This window comes from Haliotis rubra, unplaced genomic scaffold, assembly GCF_003918875.1.
Source record: "Haliotis rubra isolate DU_JTF1 unplaced genomic scaffold, ASM391887v1 Scf252, whole genome shotgun sequence".
NCBI lineage: Eukaryota > Metazoa > Mollusca > Gastropoda > Lepetellida > Haliotidae > Haliotis > Haliotis rubra.
Window position 1 is genome coordinate 18192 of NW_025766581.1, and position 22333 is coordinate 40524.

General features: G+C 41.7%; 2 protein-coding genes and 1 long non-coding RNA gene across 3 annotated transcripts in view; all 3 read left to right on the top strand.

The window, feature by feature from the left end:
• Positions 1-783: 783 nt before the first annotated feature.
• On the top strand, positions 784-2413 carry LOC124279578 (E3 ubiquitin-protein ligase TRIM56-like). Its single transcript, XM_046715419.1, has 2 exons — positions 784-1105; positions 1293-2413. Exons 1-2 carry the CDS (start codon positions 784-786, stop codon positions 2411-2413), a joined length of 1443 nt encoding a protein of 480 aa, XP_046571375.1.
• Positions 2414-7211: 4798 nt separating this feature from the next.
• The window catches only part of LOC124279579, a 132558-nt gene continuing 117436 nt past the window's right edge, over positions 7212-22333 (top strand). Inside the window, exon 1 of the mRNA XM_046715420.1 lies at positions 7212-7447. Coding sequence (XP_046571376.1) covers positions 7249-7447 — 199 coding nt within the window. The 5' untranslated portion in view covers positions 7212-7248. The remainder of the gene's footprint in view (positions 7448-22333) is intronic.
• On the top strand, positions 11351-21140 carry LOC124279558. Its single transcript, XR_006899413.1, has 3 exons — positions 11351-11426; positions 12998-13004; positions 20951-21140. It is a non-coding gene; the product is annotated as an uncharacterized LOC124279558 (long non-coding RNA).

Consider the following 22333-nt stretch of genomic DNA (forward strand, 5'->3'; position numbering starts at 1 on the left):
TGTAATTCCGGTGAAGCTATCCATTCAATGGTTCCTCCTACCGTGTTTTGTGCGATACCTTAATACTGGCGGCTCGGGGACGTGTTGGTCATGTGCGTTGTCAGTGTTTGTTTAACTTTGAAAGGGTCGAGGTTAACGGTGAGTGAATAGATAACATATACATGCTCAGAATCGTGGCGGCGCAGATATGTGGGTTGTGTTATCCACACCTGAAGTGCATATATGTGGCAGGAATATAGGTTTGGGCCGAACTACCCTGTTAATATACTGTTCAGTATAGACAGAGAAAACACTGTGCATACCTTAATGGGGAACGTGGAGGCCAGTCCATGACATCAACAGCAGCGTTAGTAATAACAGGGTGGGGCTCGACGTTGTCATAGTAACATGTCAGTCCAGGATCATGTAGCTGCATATATGGCAGAAGTTCGCGGGTGAAAACCTGGCTCCGATACTGTATTTAGTAACATATTCCTGGACGACAATCAGCTGAGACTGGCACCACTGGCACGAATATGCTCCCAGAAGTATTATGAACTTGTATGGTAAATAATAAGGTCAATAAGATGTCAGTGTTCCCAGTCTGACTGCTCAGATACAGACAGATAGATAGATAGATGATAGACATGTAGATAGATATCCGTTTATATTTACTATGTGTCTGTGTGTGTGTGCGCGTGTTCGTGTACAGCTTCACATACAGATGCGCGTATGTTCAGATCTTTCATTGCTGCTTGTACTGAATCTAATTAATTTCTATTAAACTAAGAAGGCACAAACTGCATGTGTATCTTACAGATGGCAACCGCCGGGCCAGAGAAGAAAGTAAAGGATAATTTCCTGACGTGCTCCATCTGCTTGGAGATGTACACAGACCCATGTACACTGAAGTGTGATCACACATTCTGCAAGAAATGTGTCACCTCATACATCCAAACCAGACCAGATGCTGTACAGTCCAAGACCATCCCCTGTCCCTGCTGTCGACAAGGCACCAAGGTTCCCCACCCCAGGAGGCCGGTGAAGGAGTGGGCTGGGCAGATCAAACCCAGCATCATTATACAGGGGCTGATTGACACCTATAGATCCGAGGTGGCTGTGCCAGGTAAAGTGAAAATATCATATGCGTGTGTACGTGTGCGTGTGCGTGTGCGTGTGCCTGCGTGTGTGTGTATTTAAAACCAGTGGTAGACTTAACATTGACATATGTGTGTGTAAAAAAATACCCTGCTTCCTTTATTAGCATTTTTAAATTGCAATGAAAATAAGTACATATGTACTTGTGTTTACAGGGACCTCAAGCACCTGTTGTACGATCTGTCAGCAACTAGGGGAAACAACTCCAGGGGTCTTGTTGTGTCCTGAGTGTGAAGTGGTCCTCTGCGACAAATGTGTGAAGATACACCGGGTGACCCCTACTCTATTGAACCATGACCTATGTGACCTGTCGTCTAGGTCAAAGGTCAAACGGAGGATCAAGTGTACGGAACACAAGAGTAACCGTGTTGAGTTCCACTGTCAAGACTGTGGGAAGGCTGCCTGTCAGACATGTTGTATCATCTACCACAGAGCTTGTAAAACTGTCGTCACCATTGAGTCTATGAAGCCAGGGATGAAGGCAGCACTGATGGAGAAGAGACTTGGCATGGAGAAGATACTGAAAGTGAGGTCGAAGAAAGTAGACATACGAAACGAGAAACTCCAAAGTAATTCTAGAATCACAGAGTCAGCTGTTCAAAATATTAGGTTGATCTGCCAGACAGCTATTAACAAGATTAAACAGAAAGAAACACAACTCTTGGATGAACTGAATAACATATCACAGACATACGCCGACCGAGCTGATGTGAATCTGGAAGAGATCGAGATGCAGATGTACAGACAACATTGTGAGTTCATTGACCAGGCCTTGGTATCGGACTCTGAGATGGACCTGTATGACGCGTATCAGGCCTGGGAGTCTGGAGCTGTAGAGATTGAGGATGTCAGGGATACAGAGGCAGCAGCCACCCGGAGAATAGATGACATCATCTTTACACCAGACACTGACAACGTCCTGAAGGTCCTAGATAACCTGCAGTTGGGAGAGATTGACGTCACATACCGGGATCAGGGTACATGTCAGCCATCTCCAGTGCTGGTTGACACGATAGATGGGAGGGTGTCGGGTGATGAGGAGGAGCCTTACCTACAAGACGTGACAGTTCTGGTTGTAGATGGTGTACAGACATGTGTTGTTACGGACTATAATAACAAGTGTGTGAAATCTTTCTTCACAAGAAATAATCATTCATGCCATAGTAAACTTCCCCTGGATAACTCTCCAGACGGGATAACACAGTTGAATGAGAAGCAGGTGATGGTTGCTGTCCCTTTATCCCGTCAGATTGTAAAGGTAGAAGTGGCCCCCTGACCTGGTGCTGCTCTCTACCACCAAAACACGTGCCGAATATTACAGTCTGGCTGTTCTGAATCCTTCCTGTCTAGCAGCAGGTACTTGGGAACGCATGGATATCCTTGACATGGCTGGACACGTGTTGAGGTCTGTCATTACAGAAAAGAAAGCGTTACTATTTGCCTACCCTGACTACATCTTCGTCACCAACAAGGGCAACCTACTCGTGTCTGACTGGGGGAAGAAGTATGTGACATGTCTGACGTCAGAGGAGGGGGATGTTTTATGGAGATACAACCGTACCGGAGACAAGGCACTCGTCTACCCTTGTGGTATCACAGCTACCAGCACAGGAGACATCCTGTTTGTAGACAGAGACACTGACAAGGTGATACAGATGACAGAGTCGGGAGAGTTTGTCAGGGAGCTGCTCACGTTAGAAGATGGCGGTGAGACAGGCATGTGCGATATATTCTGTGATAAATACGGTTTCTTATTTCTATGCACAGACACGGAAGTGAAAGAGTACGTGTTTGTCTGACATAAAAATCAAAAGAATGAAAGTCAGTGCAGAACTGTGGTTTATGACATTCTGTGCATGGTGCTAGTCTGGAATGGCTCGTGTCTTCACCAAAACGTATGGGCATCGCTTTGTCAGTGAATTGCAGACGTGCAATATTCAAATAGGTCGTTTCCAGCATGAAGTTAAAAATTCCACCAGGTGAAAGATCACCCGCTGTTGTGGAGATTCCTGGGATGACCTGAGCTACACAACGACTACTTGATCTTAACAGTGTGCTGAACCAGCTGAAGTTTGAAGAAATGCCTAAAGGAAATATTCCTCTCCGTTATCCCTATGATAGACTAAAGCTAAGATAGAGTCTGGATATATTATTTGTTTTTTGAAACACGAAGAACATTTTGTGTTGGATAGAACTGAGGAATAACGAACCCGGTGCTGGTTAGGTTTTTTGTTACTCGGAAGTGTACATGTTTCCGTGTATATGACCACACCAGTGTATGTGTATTTAGAATGATCTCATCATCCGGTCAACAAAGCATGGGCCCAAACAAATTCCAAACGATATTTCTAGTATAGAGCGATTTTTCCTAAAACCATATATAATTCCTTTCAAAAAGTTTAGACTCACTAGTGTAATATACTTCCCATCAAAAGTTTAGACTGTTTTAAGTGAGTCTAAACTTTTAAAAGGAAGTATACAAATTGAAGTCTTGAGGTCAAGGGTATACTGTATCTCTGTTTTCACATATTATACACAGGAGACACTATGTTGAAATGTCAACCCAAACCAAATTGTTTTATTGCTTGTTAGGAAGTAAAATGAATGTGCGCAGTTTTTATTTCTGTCCGGTAGATGACTCTGAAGATGAGAAATTCATGTGATAATATGGTTGGACAAGGAAATTTAGTGAGATTTCTAGTATTAAATTATATTCTTTCGTAGAGCAATGCTAACATTTGAAATACTTGACGTCACGTTTCTATTTTGTGCACCCATTTTCACATTACTATACATCAGACCATTATCTGACACATGTATATTTCAGCTTTTGTTTCTGTTTTGCTTCGTTTCTCTTTGTAGCTGCATGACGATGAATGAACGAGTTGTAAGTCAATGGAATGTGGTGTAATGCCGCTTTGAACAGTTGTACTATAGTGATACAGTTAGATGGGCATGATGACGAGAGACACAAAACACTGTGAGTAGACTATACTAGAGAGGAGGACAAGGAAATTATAGATGTAATTGCTGGGCCGAGATCGCAAATCTGGGATACCAGTCTGAGATACCAGTCTGAGATACTGTCAGTCCAGATTGGACGTACATATATTTCAGCTTGCGACAGTTATTCTTTGACGGTGATACTTGTGGTGAAAAAAGTTGTAGGTAATTAAATTGAAATCACATAAAGTGTCAGTTTGTTCAAAGTATGTTTCTTTCGGTGTTAGTGAAATGGGACATAGTCAAGCATATTTGTAAGGACCCATGGAATTCCATTTTCATAAGATATGTGATTACAAACATAGGAAGGACCCAGATTCCCTACCAACCACAAAAATGATCATTCCTGAAAATTTTAAACAAAACACTTTCCACATTCGCGGAAAAATTATTTAAATTACACTTGAGTGTTTGCCAGTTCATTTGACCCGGCGTTAAAATGAGGCAACATTTTCTTGTCTTTCTTTCTCAATATTCATTCACATGTCTCTGGTTAATTTCACTTCGCTGATTCAAACAAGTTTCCGGATCATATCAGATAAGTGGCTGTGCCCTCTATATATTACCTGATTTATCAAGGCAATACGTCGAACTTTTGTAGAAGCATTTTGTTTCTTGCGCATGACATAAACTGTCTAGTAAAAATTCTGATATATGAGCGAAAAAACGAGAGAAAATATCCATGATAGCCTAATAGGGTCTTGTTCACACGAAGGTGTTTGTGTTTTTTGTTTAACTGCACCAAAAGCAATATTAAAGCTGACAATCTAAGCTGAGTTCAAGTAGTGCATGATATTTATTCGTATTTCATGATAGTTATTGACTAAGGTTAGGTCGCATTTCAGCCTGATTAGCAATGTGGCCCTTGACGTAGAGCCGGACAAAACGGTTACCTTCATGATCCAAATAGGGCGATGAATTTGCTTGAATTGTCATTATTCAAACACGTGATGCACGTGCATTACAACTTTAACTGTGTAAAAGGTATGTTTATATGGAAAAGGTATTACTATATGCTGATTTCTGTGAAACGTAGCAAGAGTTTCAGCTTCATCGTGCATGTTGCATTTCAACTTTATGCTTGACATTGTGTAGGAACATAACAGTTGCAAACAGGAAAGCTGCAACATCTAGTTTAGATTGCACACCTCGGGAGGTGATATCATGAACTCAACTTTTATTTGAAGTACCAAATCATTTGCTAGCATCATCAAAAACTGTTCACTAAAGTTGGGGAATATTTCATCAACTTCTCCCAAAACAAATGCAAAGCAGTATAACTAAAACATACTGGAGAAATTTACAAACGTAATGTTTGACACTGAGTATGCTCATCGTGGATTGATTTATGTCGGACACAACACATATTATCAACATGAAACATCCTGTAAGAAAAGGCTAATAAAAGAAATCATCCCCATACTGTACATAGAAAATATTGCACTTTTGCATGAATCTTGGAATGGCAGGGAAAACCATTCATCTATTAGCCTGATATGCGGGTGATCTTAATTGTCACAATGTCACGGGGATGTAATTATTTCTGTCCTGTTTGTTTGTTTCTTGTTTAACGCTCAACTCAGCGATATTCCAGCTATATGGCGGAATATTGTAACTAATCGAGTCTGGACCGGTTAGTGCAGTGATCAACATCATGAACCGCGAGAGCGAGAGACATTGATACATCGTGTATGTGCCGAATGCTGCTCCGCCTGCACCTCGCCAGCAACACCTGACCTCGGCCTGATAAACATATGTTTCTCAATGTGTCTGTGTCAGTATAACATCTTGAATACCTATTTTTGTCACTGTAATTTTTAAAATTAGAATTTGAATAAAAAAGGTGTTTTTTCTCTTCTATTTGAGTTAGTGTTCAGAGAGGTCAATGTTGGCTGATTATGGTTTGTTTAACGCCGCACTCAGCTACGTTCCAGCAATATGGCGGCTATCTGTAAATAATCGAGCCTGGACCAGACAGTGATCAGCATTATGAACATCGATCTTTGCAATGGGGATACTATGACATGAGTCAACCAAGTCAGCCAGCCTGTCCAACCGATCCCGTTAGTCGCCTCCTACAAGCCGACAAGCATGGGCTACTGAGGATCAATTCTAACCCGGACCTTCACGGGTGGGAGAAGTCAATCGGAGTTATAAGTAACAATTACACAACACATGCATTTCAGTTCTTGGAAGGCATTTAGAAGTTGGATGAACATGAATACATGTGAACGGTCACTTACTGTTTAGATACGTGTTCAAACTCAGTATACGTATGTGTAAAAGATTAAACCGCTTAGTTGGGAAACACAGGGAGTAGGTGTAGGACAGGGAAAGAATTGTAACCAGTATTGTTTATGTTGTTTCAAAGATTTTCTAAAAGTTGCTTTATGGGACATTTAGTTTTTTGCCACTTTAATGCATCAACGTTCTCTTTTGGTTATGTTGACACATTATCTGAATTTCTTGTAAGCATACCAACACCGGGTCGTGTTTTACAGACATTATAAACCTAACCCTATTTTTGTCCATTTTATTGAAGAGGTAGCTTAAAAGAATAAAGACCCCTAACCGGGTTTTACAAGTTGTAATACCTGTGACAAGATAAAATAACAAAATTCAAAAGATAAAATTGTTTGTTTAATTATTAACTGCTTAAAGCTTAGAGTGCCATGGAAAGTTTTGTGCCAGTCAGTAGATAGGATTTCGTGTTGTGAACGAGCCTTTCCAACAGCACATTCTGGCTGTGGGTCGGTCTTTGTAACCATGGTTACGGTGGTTTGCGGGTGGGCCTCGGCTGGTCTTGACTTTTCAGGTAGTTGGACACTGCAGCTTTCTGGTCGTCAGATAACCGTTTGTACACCCTTACTGCCTCACTGCGATGTCCTAGACAATAGAAATATTTGCTATTTACACACCTTCAACAAAGTGTTTTCAGTAAATTCTGTAGATTCCAAGATCATATCACATCCATATTTCCGTTTTAACAAGAGTTTAGAATCATTAAATATACTTTTTATTATAAGCCTTTTGGGAGCATTATTGACGTATATACCCTTTAAAACATATCACGTACCATAGACTACAAGTAACCAAAGATTTACAATAATGGACCCACAAATCAGCGAAAAGGCCGACATAGACTCTTACCTGTTTGTCGGGCTAAAGCCCTTTATGTGTGTCATATACACAGAAACGTCCTTCACGTCAACAAAGGGCAATACGCGCCCAGCCGAGAGAACACTTACGGAAAAGGGCGAGTTCAACCGAATGCGACAAACCACACGAACACACAGCCACCGGAAAGGTAGTCGTTGCTTGTGATTTTCTGCAAAGTAGATATTGTTAAACTGACAACTGATACCATTTATTGTGATTTTTCTGATATAAATGTACGAGTGTCAGTACGTCTTGAAATCAGTGATAATTGTGAGGGTAAGTTGTCTACTTCGCAGGGGCTTGTAACGCTAAAAACTGCCATCAAGGTATATACTGTCACTGACGGGGTCTTAGTACTATACTGCCATCAAGGTATATACTGTCACTGACGGGGTGCATTGTCAGTGTTTGAGGTTAAAGTTGAGTGAATAGATACCATGTATAGTCGTGGCGGTGCAGGTATGTCGGTTGTGTTCTCCACGCCTGTAGTGCATGTATCTGGCAGGAACGTAGGTTTGGGTCGAGAGTCCCTGTTCACCTGGTCCCGATACTGTATAGCAGTAACATTATCCTGGATGACAATCGGCTGAGATCGACCATTGGCACGAATATGCTCCCAAGATTATTAAGTACATGCATGGTCAATAATATGGTAACTATGATGACGTAAATCGAGTGACATTGACCTGTTCATTGGTTTGTGTAATAGTCGGTATTCAGGTATAATTTCGGTGAGGGTGTCCATTCAATCGTTGCCCCTACTGTGTTTTCTGCGATGCCTTACATCTGGTTGCTAGGGGGCGTGTCGACCATGTGTAGTGTCAGTGTTTGCCTTTGAGTAGGGTTGAGGTTAACGGTGAGCGATTAGATTAAATATATGTACATGATCCAAGTCTCTCTCTCTCTCTCTCTCTCTCTCTCTCTCTCTCTCTCTCTCTCTCTCTCTCTCTCACACACACACACTATATATATATATATATATATATATATATATATATATAAATATATATACAGTTAGATAGAAAGATAGACAGGTAGATAGACATCTGTTTATATTTAAAGTGTGTCTCTGTGTGTGAGTGTGTTAGTATACAGCTTCACATGCAGATGCGTGTATGTTCAGATCTTCCTGCGTGTATGTTCAGATCTTCCATTGCTGCTTATGGAATCTGTAGTGAGTAAAGCGTAGTCTATTTGTATTAAACTAAACAGGCACAAACTGCATGTGTATCTTACAGATGGCAACCGCCGGCCTAGAGAGGAAAGTAAAGGATAATTTCCTGACATGCTCCATCTGCTTGGAGATGTACACAGACCCGTGTACATTGAGCTGTGATCACACATTCTGCAGGAAATGTGCCACTTCATACATCCAAACCAGACCAGATGCTGTACAGTCCAAGACCATTCCCTGTCCCTGCTGTCGACAAGACACCAAGGTTCCCCACCCCAGCAGGCCGGTGGAGGAGTGGGCGGGGCAGATCAAAGCCAGCATTGTGATACAGGGGCTGATTGACACCTATAGGTCCGAGGAAGATGTGCAAGGTAGAGTGAAAATATGATATGCGTGAGTGTATGTATTTAAAACTAGTGGTAGATATAACATTGACATCTGTGTGTGATGAACATAAGTATGTTTGTACTTGTGTTTACAGAGACCTCGAGCACCTGTTCTACGATCTGTCAGCAACTAGGGGAAACAACTCCAGGGGTCTTGTGGTGTCCTGAGTGTGAAGTGGCCCTCTGTGACAAATGTGTGAAGATACACCGAGTGACACCCAATTAATTGAACCATGACCTGTGTGACCTGTCGTCTAGGTCAAAGGTCAAACGGAGGATTAAGTGTACGGAACACAAGAGTAACCGTGTTGAATTCCACTGTCAAGACTGTGGGAAGGCTGCCTGTCAGACATGTTGTATCATCTACCACAGAGCTTGTAAAACTGTCGTCACCATTGGGTCTATGAAGCCAGGGATGAAGGCAGCACTGATGGAGAAGAGACTTGGCATGGAGAAGAGAGTGAAAGTGAGGTCGAAGAAAGTAGACATAAGCAACGAGAAGCTCCAAAGTAATTCTAGAATCACAGAGTCAGCTGTTCAAATTATAAGGTTGATCTGCCAGTCAGCCATTTACAAGATTAAACAGAAAGAAACACATCTCTTGGAAGAACTGAATAACATATCACAGACATACGCCGACCAACCCCGTGCTGATGTGAAGCTGGAAGAGATCGAGATGCAGATGTACAGACAACATTGTGAGTTTATTGACCAGGCCTTGGTATCGGACTGTGAGATGGACCTGTATGACGCGTATCAGGCCTTGGAGTCTGGAGCTGTAGAGATGGAGGATGTCAGGGATACAGAGGCAGCAGCCACCCGGAGCATAGATCACATCCGGTTTACACCTGACACTGTAAAAGTCCTGAAGGTCCTAGATAGTCTGCAGTTTGGGGACATCGACGTCACATACCAGAACAGATGTCTGTCAACTCCTGTGCTGGTTGCCACGAGAGACGGGAGGGTGGCGGATGATGAGAAGCCTGATCTATATGATATGATAAAAAGTCCTGGTTGTAGATGGTGTACAAACATGTGTTGTTACGGACTATAATAACATCTGTGTGAAATCGTTCTTCACAAGAAATAATCTTTTATGCCATAGTAAGCTTCCCCTGGATAACTCTCCAAACGGGATAACACAGTTAAATGAGAGGCAGGTGATAGTTGCTGTCCTTTTATCCCGTCAGATTGTAACGGTAGAAGGCACCCCTGACGTCATCTGTATGACGCGTATCAGGTCTGGGAGTCTGGAGCTGTAGAGATTGAGGCTGTCAGAGGTACAGAGGCAGCAGCCACTCGGAGAATAGATCACATCGGGTTTACACCTGACACTGACAACGTCCTGAAGGTCCTAGATAACCTGCAGTTGGGAGAGATTGACGTCACATACCGGGATCAGGTTACATGTCAGCCATCTCCTGTTCTGGTTGACACGATAGATTCGAATGTGGCGAGTGATGAAGAGGAGCCTAATCTATTTTATATGACAGTCCTGGTTGTAGATGGTATACAGACATGTGTTGTTACGGACTGTGATAACATGTGTGTGACATCTTTCTTCACAAGAAATAATCTTTCATGCCATAGTAAACTTCCCCTGGATAACTCTCTACGTGGGATAACACTGTTGAATGAGAAGCAGGTGATGGTTGCTGTCCCTTTATCCCGTCAGATTGTAACGGTAGAAGTGACCCCTGACCTGGTGCTGCTCTCAACCATCACAACACGTACCAAATACTACAGTCTGGCTGTTCTGAATCCTTCATCTCTAGCAGCAGGTGCTTTGAACTGTGTTGATATCCCGGATATGGCTGGACACGTGTTGAGGTCAATCACTACATACAATGAAGACTCACTGTTTGCCCGCCCCTGGTACATGTGTGTCAACAACAAGGGCAATCTACTCGTGTCTGACTGTGGTAACAAGTCTGTGACATGTCTGACGTCAGAGGGGGGATGTTTTATGGAGATACAACCGTACCGGAGACAAGACACTCAGTTACCCTCGTGGTATCACAACTACCAGCACAGGAGACATCCTGTTTGTAGATATGATCACAGGCAAGGTGATACAGATGACAGAGTCGGGAGAGTTTGTCAGGGAACTGCTCACGTTAGAAGATGGCGATCGGACAGGCATGCGCGATATATTTTGTGATAAATACGGTTTCTTATTTCTATGCACAGACACGGAAGTGAAAGAGTACGTGTTTGTCTGACATAAAAATCAAAAGAATGAAAGTCAGTGCAGAGCTGTGGTTTATGACATTCTGTGCATGGTGTTCGTCTGGAATGGCTTGTGTCTTCACCAAAACGTATGGGCATAGCTTTGTCAGTGAATTGCAGACATGCAATATTCAAATAGGTCGTTTCCAGCATGAAGTGAAATAGTCCACCAGGTGAAAGATCACCAGCTGTTGAGGAGATTCCTGGGATGACCTAAGCTACACAACGACTACTTGATCTTAACAGTGTGCTGAAACAGCTGAAGTATGAAGAAATGCCTAAAGGAAATATTCCTCTCCCTTATCCCTATGATAGACTAAAGCTAAGATAGAGTCTGGGTATATTATTTGTTTTCGAAAAACGAAGAACATTTTGTGTTGGATAGAATTGAGGAATAATGAACCCGGTGCTGGTTAGGTTTTTTGTTACTCGGAAGTGTACATGTTTCCGTGTATATGACCACACCAGTGTATGTGTATTTTATATACTTATATGTCAATTAAATAGACGAAATGATGACAGAATGATCTTTATTTTATACCACCTGTAGTAAACCAGCCCAGTAAGCATTCTAACATCTCTGCTCATGAAACCCTGGTAGCATGGACATATGTATGACATTGGATCCAGCAGCACGAAAGAGGGGAGTAAGTTGTTTTATTACCCACGTGGTCAATGTATGGGTAGTTGCATATTAATCTCGTACGTCACACGAGTGTCGTATCGCGTTGACCTGTGTCGTAACGACTTGACCTGAAATTCTAACGATTTGATTGGATAACTGATGACCTCTCAATTAGGTCACATTCTGACGTAACTTATTTCCATTCATAACAAACACGTAAATTCATTCATTCTACAACTTAATGCATTGTGGGAATGTAAACATTGCGAACGTTGCCGTGTCGCTGTTTTAATTGTTAGTCGAACTGAGACATTATATCTGTCGAAAAACATAAACGCAATGTTTCCACCAGTGATGTTAGCCGAATGAAGCAACTGGAAACCAAGAAACGAGGTGCAAAGGAGTAGTTTACTGTAGGAGGCTGTACGAGGCGATGACAACTGACATGCATCGTGATGTCGGTTACAATGGCAGTGACGTTATTAGTGTGACGTCATGCAAATATTGTACTACAGTACAAAACTCTTCCGCAACCTCTTTATGAAAACGTTTTCTGTTTGAAACCAAAAACCTAACAAAAATACCCTATTTTGGCAATTTAAATGCATGTAAGACGTGGGTAATAAATAAAATACCACACTCGGTCTCATTACATACGAATTATACGAAACTCGTGACCTTCCTATGTTATCTGACCTCGCTTTCGCTATACCATAGGAAGGACACTCGTTTCGTATAATTCCTATGTAATGAGACCGAGTTTAGTATTCTCTATGTATACAGAGCATGGACATATATATGACATTGGATCCAGCAGCACGTAAGAAGGGAGTAAGTTGTTGTATACAGAGCATGGACGTTTCGTCAGTATGATATCCTGTTTATTTGTTCTCTGGGGAGATTTTAAGTGAGTTCTCTGATTCAATCAAGAATGACTGGACCTGCAACTATATATAGGAAATGTACTGTGAAGCAGAGAGAGAAAGAGTCAGTTGCATCACACCTTTACGTTTCTTTGAATATTACATCACAGTAATCATGCTCATACTTTGCTGAAATATTTTCATCCAACCGAAAAACAGTCCATAAAGAATTAGATGTGAAACCGACGAAATAAACCAAAGAAATGTGCTTTAATTAATTATTGCAGTTAAGGGTTGACCATGTTTTCAAATCACTGAGGTATGAATCGAAAAACCATTGTGCAGAATGTATGCATCCGTATAGAGCAGCGAATTCATACAGTTTGCACATTGTTTTTTATTCATACCTCAGTGAACCGAGAAAAAAGGTACTCAGTCTATCCTTCTGATTCAATTGTTCCAAAAAAGATATCTACAACACTTTCATAAAAAAGCCCTATATATAAAAGCTGACAGAGAATACGTGAATGAATTCATACTGTGGCGTAACGTGTGTAAGGTTATTGTTGTTAATTTATGCACATAACGTCAGTAGCCAATCAGCGGAGAGTAGCATAGGCCGACAGGACCCATCAATCACATTAAGAGGCTAGCAGAACTACAAACGTCAGACTGGAACGAACGAACAAACATGTCAGGAAGAAGGTTTCTATTTTACATGAGATGGTCAGGAACTGCCAAATTCAAGCATTTGGTTTCCTGAGAACGAGCGGACACATTTTAAAAAATGCTACTTGAGAATAGAACCCTAACACATGTCCTTTGTGTAACTCAAAATAAACACCAAGACAGCGAGCCTTCAGTCCCTGCAGGAATGTTAATGCATTCCTTTCAGGCTTCTGTATCGAAAGATGGGTGAGTGATCCTGCATATACATGAACATCACTTAAATGTCCTGTACACGATTGACACAGGTAAACAAAAAGGGTTGGTTGGTTGTTTACAGCTGCACTCAGCAATATTCCAGCTATATGGTGGCGGTCTGTAAATAATCGAGTCTGGACCAGACAATCCAGTGATCAACAGCATGAGCGTCGATCTTCGCAATAAGAATGACATTTGTCAACCAAGTCAGCGAGTCTGACCACTCAACCGCCTCTTACGACAAGCATTAGTAGCTAAAGATCAATTTTAACCCGGATCTTCACGGGTCAAACAAAATGGGACTTGCCTCGATTGTAGATGAGATTCTCTAACAATCTGTAGCAGTAAAAGTAGTCCGTTTTGGTGGGCATTGCTTTGTTCACATTCATTGGGAAATTAATGGAAGAACACGTGACCAGTTCAGCCATAAGGAATGTAGTAACTGCAATGTTCACAAAGAAATTATTCTCAAATTAACTAAGATCACAAATCATTATAAGGGTAGCGCAGTAGTAGTACAGATTCAAACTCAGTAATAATAGAATCTATGTTCAACAATATTCCTACTTGCAAGAAATACAGAGTTTCCAGGGTACAATGATCATCACAGACAATGCTTGCCTTCGTACAGCTGTGAAATGTCATATGAGACGAGAGGCAAGAGTTAGCTCCCCTCATATACCGAAGACGAAGACACCAGTGGATTCTCCAATAACCTATGGGGCTTAACATATTTTATATTTGGGATTACACTTTCTTAGTAGAGTACATCTTCTAGTACTTTGTTTATGTTGACTCCCATCCGGGATTCGAACCCACACCCTCAGAGTCAGGCACCTAATCGCCAGCACACAAAGTCAGCCGCCTAACTCGCTCATCCACAGTGACTCTGAAGGTGAGCATTCGAATCCCGGATGGGACTCAACCCAACAAAAGTACTAAAATCAGTACTTTACTAAGAAAGTGTAATCCCAAGTATAACATATGTTACATTTGACCACTTCCTAAATGGCATTGTGTTATCATAACCTTTGGATTGTAGTACCGTCGAGTAGCTTCCAGATGTTTGTACATGTATAAATATAGCACACCACTGTCCCTCACTGACTATCCACTTGTGTAATGTATTGTACTTAGAACCTTGTATCACAATCACTAACACTACCACATAACACCTGAAAAAAATATCTATGCTTCAAACTCCCGACTTCAGCGAGTCAGTTTATGAACCCATCTTTTTTATAAATTTCCTGGAGTTGTATTATATTTTGAGCTTTCATTGTTTCCTTCAGAACGACCGCTCCCTCGGACACTAGCATGAAGACTGGCGGACGAGTTTGATATTATTAAGTAGAAAGCTCTTTAAACCCCAGTGGAAAGTTTACAGTTTGGTAACAGTGTGGCAGTTAGGCTTTCCCGAAGATGAAAAACACAAAATAATCATTCGTGACCAACTCGTGTTATTCCGGTACATTACTGTTCTTGGGGCTTACGGAAAGGGGCGATCGGTGACGAATGACAAAATATTCTGAGTGGACAAAGCGATTTGGTGACATTTAAGCATACTATTTCCTATTTTGAAATTCCTGACGTCAAGGTCCTATTTTGTGAACATAGTCCCCAACTTTACTTTGTATCCCTGCAATCAGTGAGCTGTTAGTGCTAGGCCATGTTTTAACGGACCATGCCGAATGGCGACGATTTGGGAACGGGCGAGTGAGGCCGAGTGCAGCCGAGTGAACGGTTACCAAAGAAAGCGACTCAAACCATTGCTGCAAATCACACCAGGACACGCCTGCCGAAAGGTAGTTTTTTTAGATACCATTTGATGGTTCTTTAAACGTATATACTGTCAACTGAAACTTTGTAAAACATTATAGTGATGTTAGAAGTATCCAAGCGTCGTGATATCAAAATGACAAATCTTATATGGAGACGTCACCAGCTTTAGCAATAACTTTATTCTCTCCTGGTGGTGTCATGTCACATAGCCCCGACATAGACTCAATAGAGACAAAATAACAGAAAATTGATGAAATGGTTCACACATTTGAATAATATGAGTAACAGACAGTTCCATGTTGAATTTCGGCAAAGATATCTACTGAACCGTTCCTCTTTAACGATGAGTCAATCTGTACCTAACAACTTGTTGCCAGGGAACGAGCAGATAATGTATACTACCTGTGTTCACTGGGCTGGCGTTACGTGTCGTAGAACAGACAGCTAGTATATACCCTAAGTTGCGTCGTGTTTGTCTTGATTTGATCACGATATTCTCCCACACGTTGTCTGTTTTCAAACAACAGACACAACAATCAGGGATAAATAGTCTCCCTGCAACAACGAACTCTCCTGATAATAAGCCATCAATGTTTGAACACAACACTACGCCCGCTATCAGTATTACGATATAAATGATTTCGGGTAAGAATCTGGGCCCTTGGTAAACCCAAGAGACGATTATGTGGATTGGGTGGTCGCGGCCTGTCTCTGTGATTTGGTTACTGCGTGTCATCGTGTGTAAGTGTACGTGGATCGACGCTCATGATGTCAATCACTGGAATGTCAGGTCCAGACATGAATAATTATTACCCACGTGGTCAATATCGCGTTGACCTGTGTCGTAACGACTTGACCTGAGATTCTAACGATTTGATTGGATAGCCCATGACCTCTCAGTTAGGTCACAGTGTGACGGAACTACTTGTTCATTCATAACAAACACGTAAATTCATTCATTCTACAACTTAAATGCATTGTGGGAATTTAAACATTGCGAACGTTGCCGTGTTGCTGTTTAATTGTGAGTCGAACTGAGACATTATATCCGTCGAAAAACATAAACGTAATGTTTCCACAAGTTATGTTAGCCGAGTGAAGCAATTGCAAAGGGGTGCTACGGAGTAGTTTACTGTAGGAGGCTGTAGGAGGATGACAACTGACATGTATCGTGACGTCGGTTACCAAGGGGACAGACGAGAATGGCGTAGCGACGTCAATACAGTGTGACGTCATGCAAAAGTGATTACAGAACAAAATTCTTCCGCAACCTCTCTATGAAAACGGTTTCGGTTTGAAACCATAAGAATAAAAAAAATACGCTATTTTGTCAATTTAATGCATGTAAGACGTGGGTAATAAATAAAATACCACACTCGGTCTCATTACATACGAGTTATACGAAACTCGTGACCTTCCTATGGTTTCTGACCTCGCTTTCGCTCGGTCAGATACCGTAGGAAGGACACTCGTTTCGTATAATTCGTGTCTAATGAGACCTCGTGTAGTATTCTCTATACACCACATGCATAATGTGTGCATGTGTGTGTTCTGCTGGCATGTCGGAGACACAGAGGCAATTGACGAGGTACCTTTGGTACAAAAAGCTTGGTTCACTAGGTCTGCTGCGCCGCGCTTCGACACTGATACCGACAATGGCGACCAATGGCGACCTTCACTACTGGGCGACACGCCATATATTTCTCATAGAAAAAATGAAAACAATGTCACCCCACATCCCCACTTTGGAGATATCGTTTTGACAGTAGATTTTGTACAAATGCCCTGACAATGCTATGATGTCACGAACTTGATGTCGTCACAATGCTATGACATCGCTGCACTGCAAGTCTCAGGGTAGTACAGCGTTGAGAGATATTCATTTGTTATTGAAAACTAATGAAGAGTGATTTGGATGATAATTAGAATCTCACCCTCGTGTCTTCTGATATCAAATATATCAACACTCGTTGATAAAACTAAAAATATCCTCGGCAAGCCTCTGATACTTGTAACTTTATCAACTCGTGATATCAGTAGACACTTGGGTGAATATAATGATGTATGTATTTTAATGTAGCGCCAAGAACATTCTTATGAGCGTGGATGTGCGCGCATTATAAATATGTGCAGATACAGTGGCCTGGACACCATGCACTCCAAGTGGCTTAGGTGTCAATGTATGCATGCACGCAAATGGGAGTACACATTCAACCTTGAGTTTAAACTTGGTTGGAATGATTGCTCAGGAGGCAGACATACAACGATTCTGCTGGCAATATCTGCGCGTATGTTCAGATCTATCATTGCTGCTTGTACTGAATCTAATTAATTTCTATTAAACTAAAAAGGCACAAACTGCATGTGTATCTTACAGATGGCGACCGCCGGGCTAGAGAAGAAAGCAAAAGATAATTTCCTGACGTGCTCAGGGCGAATGAGGGCGAATCGGGGTTGTGACCCACGTGCACGCGTATGTGGTAGAAATGCTTGGAAATAATGCATCTCGTATGTAATTTTTGAACTAGAACAGGAACTCGTGAATTTTATAGATGGCGACCGCCGGGCTAGAGAACAAAGTAAAGAATAATTGGCTGACGTGCTCAATCTGCTTGGAGATGTACACAGACCCATGTACACTGAGGTGTGATCACACATTCTGCAGGAAATGTATCACCTCATACATCCAAATCAGACCTGACGCTGTACAGTCCAAGACCATCCCCTGTCCCTGCTGTTGACAAGATACCAAGGTTCCCCACCCCAACAGGCCGGTGGAGGAGTGGGCATCATTATAGAGGGGCTGATTGATTCCTATTGGTCCGAGGAAGATGTGCAAGGTAAATAGTCCTAGGCCAAATGTTAGAAAAGTCCCTATCTTTTAGGATCTCTCAGCAGCAGTAAAAGCGTTATCCAGTACTTGGTATGACAACTCCCACCCTCCAGAGATCTTGTCAATGTGGAACTAGACACAGAATGTATCAGGTTGCTGAAAACAAACAAGGATTACCCCGCTGTTGAAACAGTGTCCACATGTTCATAGACCAACTTCATGAGTATTAACCGCATGGTTTAATGGACGGTGACAAGCAGTGGTGTTCAACATGATCAGGATATGCAGTATTGGTGATAAGGCCTGGTGTATCATATTACCTGATAATGATGTTATCTCTACATTTGGCCTAGGAGTAGTAAAGTGAAAATATGATATCCGTGTGTGTGTATGTATTTAAAACTAGTCGTAGATATAACATTGACATTTGTGTTGTGTGAAAGAAAAACCTACTTCCTTTCGTAGCCTTTTCAAATTGCGATATAAATAGGTACATGTGCACTTGTGTTTACAGAGACCTCAAGCACCTGTTGCACGGACTGTCAGCAACTAGGGGAGACAACTCCAGTAGCCTTGTGGTGTCCTGAGTGTGAAGTGGTCCTCTGTGACAAATGTGTGAAGATACACCGGGTGACACCCAATTCATTGAACCATGACCTGTGTGACCTGTCGTCAAGGTCAAATGTCAAACGGAGGATCAAGTGTACGGAACACAAGAGTAACCGTGTTGAGTTCCACTGTCAAGACTGTGGGAAGGCTGCCTGTCAGACATGTTGTATCATCTACCACAGAGCTTGTAAGGCTGTCGTCACCATTGGGTCTATGAAGCCAGGGATGAAGGCAGCACTGATGGAGAAGAGACTTGGCATGGAGAAAAGACTGAAAGTGAGGTCGAAGAAAGTAGACATACGAAACGAGAAGCTCCAAAGTAATTCTAGAATCACAGAGTCAGCTGTTCAAAATATTAGGTTGATCTGCCAGACAGCTATTAACAAGATTAAACAGAAAGAAACACAACTCTTGGATGAACTGAATAACATATCACAGACATACGCCGACCAACTCCGAGCTGATGTGAATCTGGAAGAGATCGAGATGCAGATGTACAGACAACATTGTGAGTTCATTGACCAGGCCTTGGTGTCGGACTGTGAGATGGACCTGTATGACGCGTATCAGGTCTGGGAGTTTGGAGCTGTAGAGATGGAGGATGTCAGGGATACAGAGGCAGCAGACACCCGGAGAATAGATGACATCATCTTTACACCAGACACTGACAACGTCCTGAAGGTCTTAGATAACCTGCAGTTGGGGAAGATTGACGTCACATACCGGGATCAGGGACATGTCAGCCATCTCCAGTGCTGGTTGACACGATAGATGGGAGGGTGTCGGGTGATGAGGAGGAGCCTTACCTACAAGACGTGACAGTTCTGGTTGTAGATGGTGTACAGACATGTGTTGTTACGGACTATAATAACAAGTGTGTGAAATCTTTCTTCACAAGAAATAATCATTCATGCCATAGTAAACTTCCCCTGGATAACTCTCCAAACGGGATAACACAGTTGAATGAGAAGCAGGTGATGGTTGCTGTCCCTTTATCCCGTCAGATTGTAACGGTAGAAGTGACCCCTGACCTGGTGCTGCTCTCTACCACCAAAACACGTGCCGAATACTACAGTCTGGCTGTTCTGAATCCTTCCTGTCTAGCAGCAGGTACTTGGGAACGCATGGATATCCTGGACATGGCTGGACACGTGTTGAGGTCTGTCATTACAGAAAAGAAAGCGTTACTATTTGCCTACCCTGACTACATCTTCGTCACCAACAAGGGCAACCTACTCGTGTCTGACTGGGGGAAGAAGTATGTGACATGTCTGACGTCAGAGGGGGGATGTTTTATGGAGATACAACCGTACCGGAGACAAGGCACTCGTCTACCCTTGTGGTATCACAACTACCAGCACAGGAGACATCCTGTTTGTAGACAGAGACACTGACAAGGTGATACAGCTGACAGAGTCGGGAGAGTTTGTCAGGGAGCTGCTCACGTTAGAAGATGGCGGTGAGACAGGCATGTGCGATATATTCTGTGATAAATACGGTTTCTTATTTCTATGCACAGACACGGAAGTGAAAGAGTACGTGTTTGTCTGACATAAAAATCAAAAGAATGAAAGTCAGTGCAGAGCTGTGGTTTATGACATTCTGTGCATGGTGTTCGTCTGGAATGGCTTGTGTCTTCACCAAAACGTATGGGCATAGCTTTGTCAGTGAATTGCAGACATGCAATATTCAAATAGGTCGTTTCCAGCATGAAGTGAAATAGTCCACCAGGTGAAAGATCACCAGCTGTTGTGGAGATTCCTGGGATGACCTGAGCTACACAACGACTACTTGATCTCAACAGTGTGCTGAACCAGCTGAAGTTTGAAGAAATGCCTAAAGGAAATATTCCTCTCCGTTATCCCTATGATAGACTAAAGCTAAGATAGAGTCTGGGTATATTATTTGTTTTTTGAAAAACGAAGAACATTTTGTGTTGGATAGAACTGAGGAATAACGAACCCAGTGCTGGTTAGGTTTTTTGTTACTCGGAAGTGTACATGTTTCCGTGTATATGACCACACCACTGTATGTGTATTTAGAATGATCTCATCATCCGGTCAACAAAGCATAGTCCCAAACAAATTCCAAACGATATTTCTAGTATTGAGCGATGTTTCCTAAAACATTATATAATTCCTTTCAAAAGTTTAGACTCACTAGTGTAATATACTTCCAATCAAAAGTTTAGACTGTTTTAAGTGAGTCTAAACTTTTGAAAGGAAGTATACAAATTGAAGTCTTGAGGTCAAGGGTATACTGTATCCCTGTTTTCACATATTTTACACAGGAGACACTATGTTGAAATGTCAACCCAAACCAAATTGTTTTATTGCTTGTTAGGAAGTAAAATGAATGTGCGCAGTTTTTATTTCTGTCCGTTAGATGACTCTGAAGATGAGAACTTCATGTGATAATATGGTTGGACACGGAAATTTAGTGAGATTTCAGGTATTAAATTATATTCTTTCGTAGAAATGCATGACATGACGTCACGTTTCTATTTTATTAACCCATTTTCAAATTTCCTATACAATAGACAATTTTGTTGTACCTGTATTTTTTAGGGTTTCTTTGTTTCGGGTTTTTGTGGGTTTTTTTGCTCCGTTTCTCTTTGTAGCGATGAATGAGCAAGTTAGTAACATTTGAAATACTTGACGTCACGTTTCTATTTTGTGCACCCATTTTCACATTTCTATACATCAGACCATTATCTGGCACATGTATATTTCAGCTGTTGTTTCTGTTTTGCGTCGTTTCTCTTTGTAGCTGCATGACGATGAATGAACGAGTTGTAAGTCAATGGAATGTGGTGTAATGCCGCTTTGAACAGTTGTACTATAGTGCTACAGTTAGATGGGCATGATGACGAGAGACACAAAACACTGTGAGTAGACTATACTAGAGAGGAGGACAAGGAAATTATAGATGTAATTGCTGGGCCGAGATCGCAAATCTGGGATACCAGTCTGAGATACCAGTCTGAGATACTGTCAGTCCAGATTGGACGTATATTTCAGCTTGCGACAGTTATTCTTTGACGGTGATACTTGTGGTGAAAAAAGTTGTAGGTAATTAAATTGAAATCACATAAAGTGTCAGTTTGTTCAAAGTATGTTTCTTTCGGTGTTAGTGAAATGGGACATAGTCAAGCATATTTGTAAGGACCCATGGAATTCCATTTTCATAAGATATGTGATTACAAACATAGGAAGGACCCAGATTCCCTACCAACCACAAAAATGATCATTCCTGAAAATTTTAAACAAAACACTTTCCACATTCGCGGAAAAATTATTTAAATTACACTTGAGTGTTTGCCAGTTCATTTGACCCGGCGTTAAAATGAGGCAACATTTTCTTGTCTTTCTTTCTCAATATTCATTCACATGTCTCTGGTTAATTTCACTTCGCTGATTCAAACAAGTTTCCGGATCATATCAGATATGTGGCTGTGCCCTCTATATATTACCTGATTTATCAAGGCAATACGTCGAACTTTTGTAGAAGCATTTTGTTTCTTGCGCATGACATAAACTGTCTAGTAAAAATTCTGAAATATGAGCGAAAAAACGAGAGAAAATATCCATGATAGCCTTATAGGGTCTT

Bases quoted from the DNA above. Each gene is read 5' to 3' on its own strand.
- LOC124279578 (XM_046715419.1), top strand. From the start codon at position 784: ATGTGTATCTTACAGATGGCAACCGCCGGGCCAGAGAAGAAAGTAAAG. The intron at 1,106-1,292 runs GTAAAGTGAAAA...TTGTGTTTACAG, and splicing joins ATCCGAGGTGGCTGTGCCAG to GGACCTCAAGCACCTGTTGT.